The sequence below is a fragment of the Falco cherrug genome, chromosome 1, assembly GCF_023634085.1.
Source record: "Falco cherrug isolate bFalChe1 chromosome 1, bFalChe1.pri, whole genome shotgun sequence".
NCBI lineage: Eukaryota > Metazoa > Chordata > Aves > Falconiformes > Falconidae > Falco > Falco cherrug.
The window spans coordinates 73,745,245-73,759,097 of NC_073697.1; the positions used below are offsets into that span (position 1 = coordinate 73,745,245).

General features: G+C 40.6%; 1 protein-coding gene across 6 annotated transcripts in view; it reads right to left on the bottom strand.

Moving 5' to 3' along the window:
* Positions 1-725: 725 nt before the first annotated feature.
* PDLIM5 (PDZ and LIM domain 5) overlaps positions 726-13,853 on the bottom strand; it is a 132,997-nt gene continuing 119,869 nt past the window's right edge. For all 6 annotated transcript variants that reach the window (XM_055722273.1, XM_055722198.1, XM_055721915.1 and 3 more), the window contains 4 exons: positions 9,765-9,945; positions 8,652-8,772; positions 4,595-4,710; positions 726-3,948 (listed from right to left, as the gene is read on the bottom strand). In XM_055722273.1, coding sequence (XP_055578248.1) covers positions 3,859-3,948; positions 4,595-4,710; positions 8,652-8,772; positions 9,765-9,945 — 508 coding nt within the window. In that variant the 3' untranslated portion in view covers positions 726-3,858. The remainder of the gene's footprint in view (positions 3,949-4,594; positions 4,711-8,651; positions 8,773-9,764; positions 9,946-13,853) is intronic.

Sequence of the window (13,853 nt, forward strand, 5' to 3'; positions counted from 1 at the left end):
CTCCTTGTATGATAAATGCTCCAAGCCCTTAATCACCTTCCTAGCTCTTCACTGCAGAATGTCTCTCTTATACTGGAGAGTTCAGCACCGGACCCAGCACTCCAGATGTCTCACACCAACACTGAACATAGAAGAATCACCTCTCGCAATCTGCTGGCAATGCTACACCTAACGGACCCCAAGAGGCTGGTGGTCTTACTTGTCACAAAGGGGACATCACTGGCTCATGGTCAACTTGGTGTCCACCAGAACTCCTGGGTTCTTTTCTGTAAAGCAAACATCCATTTCACCCAAAAAAAACTGAAAAACAAGCAACACAAGTGATATCTATTCATGTTTACAATCATGGCTTTCTTTTACTGACTGTAATTCAGGAAAAAATAATGTGTAACAAAACAATGGAGGACAGCTAGAGAGTTTGGGGTTTTGTGTGGGTGAGTTTGTTTTTTTAATTATAATTAAATTAGCAAGCGTGAACAGCCAAAATTTGATGCCAAAGACTATTAGACACAAGCAGGAAAATCATCAGGACTTAAGAGCTGGTTGTTTAGTATAAAACAATGGAAAAATAAAAGGAAAGGAAATTCAAACAAGTAATCTGCAAATTGATGTAGTTCCCCTTCTTACTTTCGTTTGCAAAGCCACTCACATGGCTAGATGATGCAAATAACTCCATGATGAAACAGGTACACAGCTGAACAGACCAACACACACCGAACCACAGCTCATCTTTTGCTTTTAAGTTTATTGCATTGTTATATTAAGCATTTATATTTACACATCATTCTGAATTATTTAGTTACAATATACTGAAACTGTCATCATGATTCAACTAGTCACTAATAAAGACCTTCTACCTTCAAACAGTTAAACCCAATTCTCTTACAGGCAGTTTTGGAGGAAAAATAACTACTGACTGAACATACATGCAAAAACCTACAGTAGTTAGGTTACTAACATGTCTCTCCTGACTTTCTAACATTCCCTCAAAACATGAATGCTATACATGTGTTATATGAAAAGTAATTGGGAATCTCAGAAAATCCCCAAATGATGATGGAACAGTGCTGATTTTTGCTATGCTAAGTCTGCAGTCAAATATATGTATGTATATGTGCATATATGCATACGTCTCTCAATGTACATGCGTATGTGTGCATGTGTAGAGAAGTATATATAAACACATAGACACCCCAAAAGATTCTAGAGGTAAATATGAAGGCTTACAAAGAAAACAAAATACAAAGATACCAGTACGAAATAGTCCTAAACAAAAAAGGTAATAAATATTCAGTGAGATATATGGCATTATTATAAAGTGCTCTACTAAAATCTCACTTATTAAAATAATGATAAAAATTATGTTCTTTTTAGTTGATTTATGTAATTTTGTAGAGCCATTAAATATTATGTATCAGTGACTCTATGCTTTCTTTTAAATTTTAAACAAATAGATAAAAGTAGAAATTAAAAGGCGAAGCAGCTAAATGAAGCAGTACTATTGGAGTCTTTCAGGCTTTTGTACTCATGTCCTGAAATCCATTAACAACTGCAAAATTTCAAACCCTAGAGCATATGGATTAAGGAATAATACAATTCCAATTAAAATTATTAAACTAAACAAAATTGATTTTGATTTTAAGGACAATGACAAACCGAGATGTTCCTATCCTACTTCAAAATAACAGGGTTTGCCTTGAAGAAATTACTGAACACCCTATCCTGTGCATTCCCATCCTCTTTCCTCATGCATGTGCAATATAGCTCCACTGCAACCTAGTCTCTAGGTCTCACTTCTCCACATTCTACCGAAATTCAAAAGCAACCTGGCTGACACATTACCGTATCTCATCCAGTCTGCTTCTAGCCTTCTGATTTTCAGCCAAACTCACAAAAGGGTACATCTACAACAGTGTAAACATTTTAAACAGCTTTATGCTATTTCTTCTGTACCATCAGAAGTTGAAAAACAAACGTGGCAGTATTGAAGAAAAAACAACTTCAGGAAATAAAGCGAAACAGCCCCACAATGTGAACCTGTCTTGCTGAATTAGTAAGAAAGCCAAGTATCTTTTCATATTTCAGTACAGCAATTTTGATTTCCTTTCCCCCTTTTTTGTTGATGTTCCTTGTTACAATTGCTTTACTCAATCATGGCAATTTTTCGTTATTTGCTCCACAGTTTTATGGATAAACCTGTCCTTTGTGTCAGTTCAAAGAACCAAAAAAAAAAAAAAAAAAAAAACCACCAAAACCCAAGCCCAAACAAACCACACAACAAAACCAGTAAATGGTTACTTTTCGTGCCTACTGGAAAGAACACTAAAGACTAACAATTCATCTCTGACATCCCAGTTGAATTAAGTAGCACGTAAACTCAGTTTCCCTCAGGAGCCTGATCTGGCCCTGAGAGGGGCCCCTTCTCTCTTGTGCAACCCTGCTAGGGCAAAATTCACCCCGTGCAGAGGGTCACTACCTCTCCCCCATCTGCCTACAATTGCTCCATACCACTTAAGCCCTAATTCGAAGTTAAGTGGGACTTAGCTGGTGCACAGGTCTTGCAGTGACTCTCTGTACGGAGGCGAAATTCCTATCAAGCCACAGAATTGACTACGTCTCCTGGCTCGCAGTAAATGCACAACGACAGCATTGTCTCTCTGCTCCCTTGCAAGAACTGAGAGATACGGAGCTGCCTAACTCGTATTATGTTATTTAACAATATATTCCCTACATCTGGAGGAAAAGAGAGAAATAAACGCTAAACTAATAAAAATCGTAACAGCTGAGCAAGTTAGTTTTTGGTACACTACCTGGCACACCACCAATATACATATTCATGAGCTACATGGTAAAGAATGTACTGAGAGAAAAACAATGTCCTCAGTTGCACTTCAGCAGTTTTCCTCATTTAACACCAGTCTCACATTCTGGAAATGAAACACTGTTACCTGCAGATCGAGTGCAATTTCCCCTTTCCAAGGCACTTAAAACTATCTAAAACCTGAGCTGCAAACATAAGAGTGTAATTCCCCGCTCCCTTATTTTTAAGATCTGATCTAACATTTCCATCCTGTCAAACACACCTTGAGTAGCGGGTTGTGGTTTTTTTTGGCTAGTGCTCTCGTAGTACATGAGTTAAGGAAGAGTATGAGTATCACATTTGTTTTTTCTTCTAAGTGGCACCTTCTAAACTCCTGTTGTTCACCAGCATAGCCACCACCACCACATGTAACTGCTTTATAAAAACGTCTGTCCTCTGCACACCCATCAGAGGTTTAACTGCAAAGGCACAGGTACATGTAATGGTGGAGGAGGCTTCATGTGTATGAGTAGCAGATAAAAACATCAATTGCTGAACTATATACTCCATGTAACCTTATCTTTGCTTTGAGTTCCTTTTAATGGGGTTTAACTGCAATACTTCCAGACACACTTTAAAAAACATCAGCGCCATAAAGCGATGTGGATTGCTGAAGCCAATCTCCTTTTATTTGTTGAAGAACAGCAAGACCAAGACTTCTAATATCAGGTATTTATTGTTATAGATGTTCAGGTTTTAATACCGAAGCAGATATAAATGTGGTGTTAAAATCATGAAACCAATACAGTAATCTGTCAAGTGTAGAGGTAAAAGCACTCTAATAGTTTGGCTTAGGTGCAATTCCTGATTTTTATCTTTTTATGAAGCAAAACTCTAACTAATAAACACTCTAAAAATTAGTGTGCAAGCCCTTCCCCACATTTCCACATTTCTCTTCCATTCTAGAAAATCATATATAAATAACCAATTATTGAACATGGACATTTTAACCTTTCTTTCTGCTCAGTACATTTGTTACACAAGATAAGCTCCAAGCATCAGATGTTGATAGAGTGAGCGTGTTTCTTGCACAGTGGCCTGTCCTTCTTGGAGAAGAAAGTCTGACCCTCCAAACTGTCGCTACACACCTGAAATGGGATAAAAAAAGAAAAGATCACTCAATTCAGGTGGATGAACGACACCCATACATTATTCAGAATGCCAAACCATGGCATTGTTCTATGCACAAATACATTCAAAGAATAAGAAATATTACCTTTTTCTTGGGCATACTCTTTTTGATGTAATACTAATGGTGGATGCAAGCATAACCTTCCTTTCTTTAAGTTAACAGGTCCTTAATTGGGAGCAGAGTTAGGTTCAGCATTTTAAGAAAGATATCCAATCATTAGGATTGGGGTTTATTTGGTTTTGGGTTGGGTTTTTTTGTCATACAATATTAGCAGATGATACCTTGGCTATAGTGTCTTCATGTCAAAAGCACTCTTGCTACTTTAGAAACACAGACAGCTCCTGTATGACTTCCAGTGCTTGCTCGAGGAAGTAAATGTCAAGGGTTAAATGCCAGGACACATGGGTACAATCCAGGCCAAGTCCTCTGGACCAGTGCCAAAGGCTCACAATAGCAACACACCTTCTAAATAACTGGGAAAGTGCTTTTTGTTTGGGCTCAGAGGATTGAAAGAGGTTACAGCTGTTAACTCCTCTAACAGTCAGGTTAGCACAAGAACTGCTGCCACGGGTTTGCTGAAAATGTAGACTAGCTTTACTTACTGAGCATACAAAGCAAGTGTCATGCCAAGTGTGGCCCAGAGCTTCAAGAAACCTGTCTCCAGCTTCAATGGGGAATTCACAGCCGTGGCACATAGTACCGAAGAGGGCATAGTAATCTGCAAACAAATGCAAACAGATTTTAAAGATGAAGCATATGCAGAAAAGGGAGAGTGACCCTTTGAAACCTTTGTGCTTTTCTTTCAATGACAGTGGGTTTGCCCTTGTTGAGTTTTATAATACTGGGTGCACTGAATAAAGAGCTCCTAGACTGAAAAACCAGGATGCCCTCCTTTCCTTGCTAATTCAGTTCTCATCCCCTTCTTTGTCCTTTCAAGTGAGCGACGCTTCCATCTTCCTGGTGTTTCATTTCCTTGAGATCAATAGTGTGCTCAGGGGGGAAATGCACTCCTTGCAGAGCACCCGTGCGGGCTCTGTGTGCTCCTTATATTCTCTCCAGCTCTACCTTGAAAGCATACCCTAGCTGTTCACACAACAGACCTCCTCAGCGAGTAACACACTCCTACCTACATCCTGGCACAATATTTGCCCCAGACTGCACTACACAAAATCATGCAATCATTAGGCTTCTGTCCTAAACAGACTCGAGCAATTTGGATCAAGTCAGAATAGTTTCCTAGTCACTGCTGTTTATTACATAGCTCTTAAAAAAGAAAAAAAGAACAAAAACTATACACACAACGCCCCCCCCCCCCAAAAAAAAAAAAACCAAAACAAAACAAACAACCCACAACCAACCAAAAAAAAAAAACAAACCTCTAACAAAACAGAGGCTTTATGCAATATATTTATTGCATTTAACAAAAAGTAATCGGTAGGGTGTCAGGATGGTTCTTAGTGACTGGAATCACTGATGGGTATTTGCACCTTTTTTAGGCGCTGTATTGACTTGGTGCCTTTGGAGGCTCCCGTAGAGTCAGCAGAGAAACGTTTTTCCAGCAGTCTCAGAAAGCTTGAACCAAAAAGAAGGGCACTGACCCACTCATATCCACCACCACCCCCCTGCTTACTGCAGAGCTTGAAAAAGAGAGAGCAGGGCAGACTAGCAGGATAAAATGCATATATAAAGTTGGGTGGGATGCACTGACACCCACCCCCATCCTCACAGTTTTGGTGCATGACACTCGCTTCTCTGTGCACAGAGCCATCTCAGGGACTACAAGTCAGCACAGCCCTCTGCTGCCCACCTGTGCATACCCAAATTTCAGCCCAAGCTGTCTGGTCTTTTCCACTTATTTCAACTCCCAAACACCCCATTCTAAGAATGAAATCTTTTTTTCCTGCACAGAAGTGAAGAGCATTAGTAGTATAACAGAAGGGAATTTGGGATCAGGACACCTACTATGGCAAATCCGTAGCGTCATGCAACATCACATCTTCATAAGATGGACTACAGACAGAGTGACAACCATAATGAAGCTTTGCACTCCACCCACCCTTAATGGTAACACTCTGCCTCTGATCGGGGAATTAGATGCCAGGGATTGTTTTCAAGTAGACTTATAAGGAGTGGCAAGTGGGGTTCAAGGAGATTTTGTTTCTCTACTAGATTATGCAGATCTGCTGAAGCTCTAGTGCTTACTGCAGCAGAGTCAAGAGACACTTCTCACACATGTCAAGCCCAAGAGAAAAGTCCTGTTTTGGTTTAGTAAGACAGTGTTTCATATGATGACTTCAAAAAATCATCACAGGAGGCAGGTCAGCAGGATGGGGAACACAAGTGCCCTGGAAAAGCAAAGCCCTTGATGGCTGCCAGGGGCAAGAAACAGCTTCACCTATCGCCTTCATTAATCCACTCTACTAGGATGAATTTGCAAGTGTTTAAGCAGAAGACAGACAATAAAAATGTCAAATGGCAGAACCCATCTGTGCAAAACCCCTGAAGGACACAGTCTCATGACCCTACTGCTTCAGCTCTTTGCATTTGTGTTCATACAGCATCTTTTACTGATATTTTCCCAGTGCCAGCAGTTAAAGCCTTTTGTAATTTGGCTTGTGGTTTGTGTTGCTAAGTTTATTGGCTTTCCTGCTAAAGAAAGCCCAATAGATAAGGCAGAATGAAGGGCATCAGCTTTCTTTTACATGCTTGAATTGCAATACCAAAGAAGGCTTCCAAGGCAGAATGCTTCTTGCATACAGCCTTTCCAAAACTAGGTTACTGACTCTGCACTTAAAAGAAGTTCAAAATTGTAGGTAACTGCACTTTTAATTTAATTTTAGCATCACCATACAAACCCAGAACATTCTGCAGATTAAACCCCCTTAATACTAATAGCTGATGCAGTTATAACTTCAAATATAGATTTAAAATTAGAAGCCTCCTTTGCACTAGGAAGAAGGAAAGTTGGCAATGACATTTACTCCTTATTTCTTTTAAATTAGTCATATAATCTTAACTCCAGCTGGACTGAAAGTCTTTGAAGAATGAATATATCTCAAATTAACATCTACTTAGAGAGCCAGAGCCATTACAATGTATCACTGCCAATAACACCTCACAGGATGTGTCTACATTAACTTGTGCTAGCAACTTTCTATCTCAGATATAAACTTTATGAGAAGCGTAATATTCTTGACGTTTTATCCCAGTGTTTCCTGCTCACAGTACAGAAAAGCATGCAGCTGTGCACGGGAGTCAACAGTAGCACAAATCAATGCACTGCATAACATATGAGTCATTTGGTGGCAGGAACAAGAATTCAGTTTACCAGAACAAACCCGGTCATGAGCTTTCCACCCCAAGGGGAGTTATCGATTCCTCCAGTACTATTTTTGAATCATCAAATGGCTCCACAATTAGGGGCTTCAGATTGCTTCAGGATGAAATTTCACCATGCTGTCACCCTGGAGGATGCTGCTCATATATCTGTTTCCTCTGCTGCTCCATGATTTCGATAGGGGCAACAGGTTACCCTACTCCTGTCACTGAGTTAGCAATAACCTACTGCATCCTTTCATATCTGCCAATGCCTCATTAAAGCCACTCAGACAGAGAAATTTTGGATTAATTTTACACGCTTTCCTTATCCCTTCAGTACCTAGTGCTCTCCATAGCTGCGAACAACTGTGGCATCAACCCAGAAGGAAATCTTAACTCCAAACAGGTCACTAGGATTTCGTGCTAAATCTTTTCCTGGTGAGTCCACTTCCGTCTCTAGTTTAACTACAATGCCTCTTGTGGTAGAAGGAAAAACACAGAAAAGGTCTGACTGACAGTTCTAACACAGATGTAAACAGCATGAGTGTGAAAACAATTATTGATACTATTTTGTTTCTTTTCCATTTTGTGGAAAATATTTTACAAATACTACCTATTTCTTTCCTAGCCCACAAGGGTACATTCTAAGGAAACTAGGAAACCAACACAAATAAAATCTGTACATATTAATAAAAAAGATACGATTAGCTGGAAGTACTAAAAACCGAACCAGAATCCCTCTGAACTTCTAAGCCTTATCTTTCATGTAATATTGTTCATCAGGCTTTCAAGTGCTATAATCATATCACTGTATTTTTCCCCGACAGCCTGGTTTTTTATCCCAAGCTTATGTTCAACAGATGTTATCCCTGATCCTGCAAAAAACTTTCTGGGCAGACTGCTTACTCTTGGAAGTCCCCCCAGGCTGTGAATAAGGCTATTCAGAGTAAAATACATTACTCCACTGGCATTTGCTTGTTTAGTAAACAAGCAGATTTACATTAACTCCAAAATATTTTAAGGACAAGTAGAAAATCACACTAAAATTAACACTTTGCTGAATCACTGATACCTACAGCTGACGGCTTAACAGGTAAAGCCAGTGACAAGAAGCCTGCTCCTGCTGAAGCTAAAAAAGAAATTCCCACCAACTTCTCCTGCTGCAAACTCAAAGTATCTATAGCATTTGTTGCTGCTTTGAATTGACATATCGGTTACAGGAATGTGCTGGGACATTTCTGAAGTGAAGCTTGAAAAAAAGGCATTATTATTTTTTCCCAACCTTATTGAGCTCTGCTTCCCCGCACAACCACAGTAAACTCTGGTGGTGTTGTTTCTTACCCGTCTCACAGTAGGGATCACCATCTTCTAAGTGGAAGACATTATTGCGGATGGGGTTATGACAGGCCACACACACGAAGCAGGAAACGTGCCAAGTTTGTTTCAAAGCATTTATTACTTCCTGCGGGGATTAGAAAAAGTGTTACGAACACGTTATTTTAATGTGATGACTAGATTGTGGTGACCGTGCCTCCACACTTGTTTTGTTTCAAGAATACTTTGTTTCCTACTGCTACTTTGAACATGGGTTGTGCATCCCATTTCTGTTGATGTTAAAGTTAATGAGGTGCTTTGTTTATGGTACATCTTATTTGTCATAAGCAACTTTTCGGTTTTTTTGGAAGGTTCAACAGAGTTGGACACATCGAACAATTCATTTGTTCACCTTTTCCATTTTAATTAGGATCTCACCCACAATGGTCCCCTGAAATGAAAGCAGCATCTCCGATGGCTCGTCAAGTCTGTGAATAGTTAATCAGAAGACATCACACAGAAAATTAGGACTGCTTTGTGCTGTTTTGGAAGACACTATAGTGCCAAATATGACTCGAGAATTGTGCTGCCAGAGCCCTGCGTGACCCCAGTTACACAAGAGTCCAGACACATCGCTGTCTGCAGTAACGGAGCGGACAATCAGCTGGCGGGCTCAAATTAGCAGTGTTAGTGCCGAGTAGGATAATGTGTCTTTCTATCTACATTACCACTGGGAATATTTCAGTACTTCACATCTAGCCAACAAGCATGTTCCTCAGTGCTCAGCTCAGCTAAGGAGAATTATTTACTCCCCATTCACCCCTGCCCTGCAATTCTGTAAAAAGCTGCCAACTTAAAAGCATTTCACTCAAGAAAATCTGGTAATCACAATGCTGCAGAACAGCTTCATGAAAACAGGAGCTGAACCTGGAAAAGCCAAGGAGGCTACAGCACCTTTGCTCAAAGAGACTGAAAAGGCTCAACATTAGGAGACGGAAAACCATATTCTGTATGTGATAGGAACTGAAAAGGTACATCAGAGTATGTTTGGAAGAATGCAAACTGGGCCAGACAAAAGGAAATTTCATGACAGAGAAGCACTGGACACTGTGGTGGTTGTTCCCACTGACAAACACTTACCCCAAGGATCTTCCTCTGGCACTTTGAACACTCAGGGGCAAAGAACTTCTCGTAGCAGCCTTCACAATACAGTGCCCCCTTCTCCTCCACAAATCCAATGTAAGCCATGGAGGTTTTGCAGTGAGCACAATTAAACTCCTCTGGATGCCATGACTTCCCCAAAGCCACCAAGAAGGGTCCTCTGATTAGAAAGAAGAGATTTTTGTAGGAAATGCTCCTGGGTTGGCTCCTGTAAAAGCTGTTAATAGGCTTAACCCACGATACCTCTGTGCCATTACTACACTGTTCACAAAGATATACTGCTCCATCCCACTTTCCACCTGCAGGTCTAAGAAAGCATTAAGTGTTGGCTGCATCTATTCCCATTGAACTATCTCCCAGACACACCTAACCACAACAAATACTGACTCTCTTCACTTCGCTGTATTTCAGACATCTTATTTTAGAACTACATTAAATACAGTGCTGAAGTGGCTGCTAGGGAAGGGAAGGAGGATGTTCCCTATGTTCCAAATTATTTCCATCTATTACAAAGAGGTATTTGACTCAATGATATGATCATGTCTCTTTCAGCATTCATTTGTATCAAGGGCACAAACATTCAAGTAGACTTGACTCCATTAAGGGCCCATAACATCACCTTCTTGTGAGACAAAAATTCAGTCATTGTCCTTACAAAACAAGTTTGTTACAAGATAATCCACACCACCACCACCACCCCCCACCCACCCCACCCCCCTGGGGTATACGTGAGTATGCATCTTATTTTTTCTTTTCCTTTTCCTTCAAAAGCTAGTTAAAAGAGGATCATATTCTCCAAATGCAGAGCCTCCTCTGTCATTTGCAAACACAGAATAATGATGCTTTAATAGCATTTGTCTGGCTAATGCAACAAGGTTAACAGACAAGATAAGCCTATCCTTTTCTCAGTCAACAAAAAAATTCTCACTATGCAACTCAAATCCCAGGTATATACCACTGTATGTGTATTCACTTCAAAACATATTCAGCATCCTAATCTCTTTAACGAACACATTTACTTCAGTGAGGTGACTCCAAGGTCCCACCACTCAACCTTCCAGAATTTAGGTTTCAGGTGAATGTTGCGGTCCAAGTTCATTTCCCTCACCAGATCTCTCATTCCTGCGAGGCCAATAAAGATGCCGTTCTTTCATTAATGTACCACCTTTCTCTGATCTAATACTACACTGCAAAAAAACATGCAAGGTAGTAATATCACCACTCTGCTGCTAAACATTTTTCTGGAAATCCAGTAAGCTACAAGAACTTTTTTGTGTAAGATAAGATTTGCATATGAACAAAGCAACAGAGAACAAAAAGATTTAAAATTTTCTTCCAGGGTCATAATAACTTTAAGAACGGAATATAAGCAGGCAGAGGACAGACAGCAACTTCAGTGAGGGCAAGTGGTAAATATTTTCAGTTCTTTCCCACATTTCCTCTGGAGATGCTATGTATTTTCAGCAGGATGAGAAGTCAAAGATGAGGGCCTCAAAGAGATTTAGGGTAACTCATAACTCCTGAGATTACAAACGTACTTAATCTGAAACCGTTTCTTCTATTCACCTCTGATTACCAGAAAGAAAGCAGTGAAAATTGAGCAGCCCATAACCCTTTAAGGAGGGAGCCAGGGCTGAGCGCAGCTCTCTAGCTCCTGCTCCCAGCGGATGCCTGAGGAGTGCAAACACTGACCTAACCCGATACCCTCCCACCGCTCTACAAGCACCTTTTTACATCAATGCCCTTTCAGTTATGTACTGATCAAACAATACAAGCCCTTATGTACAACAAAGTGCTCTCAGCGCGCCGTGTCAGCACAGGCTAATTTAACAGATTCATTAACACAGGGCTGACACTGAAGAGGCTTTCCCAGCTCCAGGTAGTATTGAGTTTCTGGCCATCTGCACCGAAACGATAGGCTTGGTTAGCTCTGCAATGGAAAGCAAGTATGCTAGCGACAGGAGGCGAAGGAATTTTTACAACATCTGCTGCATTTAGCTCTCCAGAGTTTACAGCTCTGACATGTTGAGGTTAGCCATTCAGGACAGCACACAGGAACCCAGACGGATGGGGAACAGCCTGAGAGTGCATCTACACCGTTTCTTTCCCAAAGTCCCCAGACAGCTGTGGCCATGCCCTGCACAACATCTCCGAGGTGTTCCATTAGCAGGGCTGGTTCCCTGTGCACACGTGTCAAGAAGAACACTTTCTAAATACAATTTTCCTTTTAATCAGGCCGTAATTTAAACATGTCAAGCTGATGCTGCAGCTTAATGATACCAGCAACTTAAAAGCTGCCCCAAAGCACATAGAACAAAGGGGGGGGGGGGGGGGGGGGGCGGCAGGAGGGAACCCAAACCACAAAAAATTCCAAACACCTGCCATGTGAAATACACTAAAACGTGATGTTCAGAGCTTGGAGGCGTTCCTGGTCTCTGCATAGTTTTGTGATCAAAACAGTAACTTTCAGTAATGAAAGGTATTTATGCGCTGTATTCTTTTGGAAAGGAGTTTAAAGCCCTGATTTCAGTAAGGGGGCGCACGCCCATGCAACCCGATGGGCATGAAATGCTAGGAAGGTGGCTGCAGGTGGCTTCATCCTTCCTTCCGCATTTAAAAACAAAAAACAATATGCCCCCTCACCCCCACCCCTACCCTATGCCTCTGTCAACTAAAACATTTTTAAGGGGGGTGCTAAAAAAGCATGTTCCTTCCCTCCAAAGATACGGGATGATTCAAGTGGCAACAGTTGGCTATGAAGGTGCCTCTAGCCTGGGCTGCTTTGACATGTTAAGTATTTCTGAACAGATTTCTGGCATCACCACCTAGACCATGTGAACCAAACCCACAGACTGAGGCAAACAGTAGTAATCTATTATTTTCCAAGGAATTCTGATGTATTTACAACAGTATTTGCAGAATCTTATGCCCAAATGATTACCAGTTACACAAATTTGGTAGCCACCTGAAACATCTGGGTTCTATATGTAGCCATGATATATGGGCAAATTGGAAGCACAAGTAACGTAAAGGGAATAGAATCCCAATTTCACTACCTTTACTACAAGCTAAATATAACGTAATCAGTATGGTCATAATGCATTAGTAAGCCTATAATCTAGCTTCTCATGTGCCTTTTATTAAGATAGCAAGCCAGAACTGAAATTTGGTGGTAAAGAGATCAAAACAATTTCCACATCTGCTAAGTAGGCCAAGCAGTCTACACTCTGGGAAGTTCCTTTTTCTCCTCTGTTGGAAATGCCACAATATATAATTTCTGTACAGGAGATGCTGAAGGGAAACAACGTTTGTACTTTTTTCCTTTTGTCTTTAAAACCAATTAAGCTGTAAGAAAAGGCGACAAAACCAAATCATCATTCACAAGCAGACATACCAAAGAGTATGTTCTCAATAGCAATCCAGGGAAAACACATCTGAGCTTCAAAGAAAGAACCCACTCTGCACTGTAGCACTTGGTAAGACTGCCTGGGAACCAGAAGTCTTCATCAGGAAACGTCAGAAGTTTGTCAGACCCGCACAGCAAGTAGATCATGGGAAATTTAGTTTGCCTCCAGCTTTGGTTCTTTCAGACACAGAAAGAGAAGCTTACTTAATGAAGCTTTGGGAAAAATGGAATCTTCAGACAATCACTGTATGAATAATTAAAGATATATTAAAAAGTTATAAGATGTCTCTAAGAAATGGTTTTGGCTGAACTAGCCATGGTTATTCTATGCCTGAGTGTAAAGTAACCAACTCCACAACGCATTTTGGCTTCAAAACAGATGCACAATGCAATGTCACTTGATCCTTCTCCTACCTTTTCACAGGTAGTGCTACCACTAAGGGCATAAACTGTAATTATGCTGAAAACTTGCATTCAAAATACCATTGCAATCTTTCAAATCCACTGTATGCTGTGAACACAAGGCATACTTGCCATTGATTAATGCACATCAACTCATCCTCAAATGAAACAATGCTTGATTTTAATAATTGAGGTGGCATTTAACATATGAAGAAATATAAGGATTTAAGCACCACCAGCAAATTGCAAAGTTAGAGGTG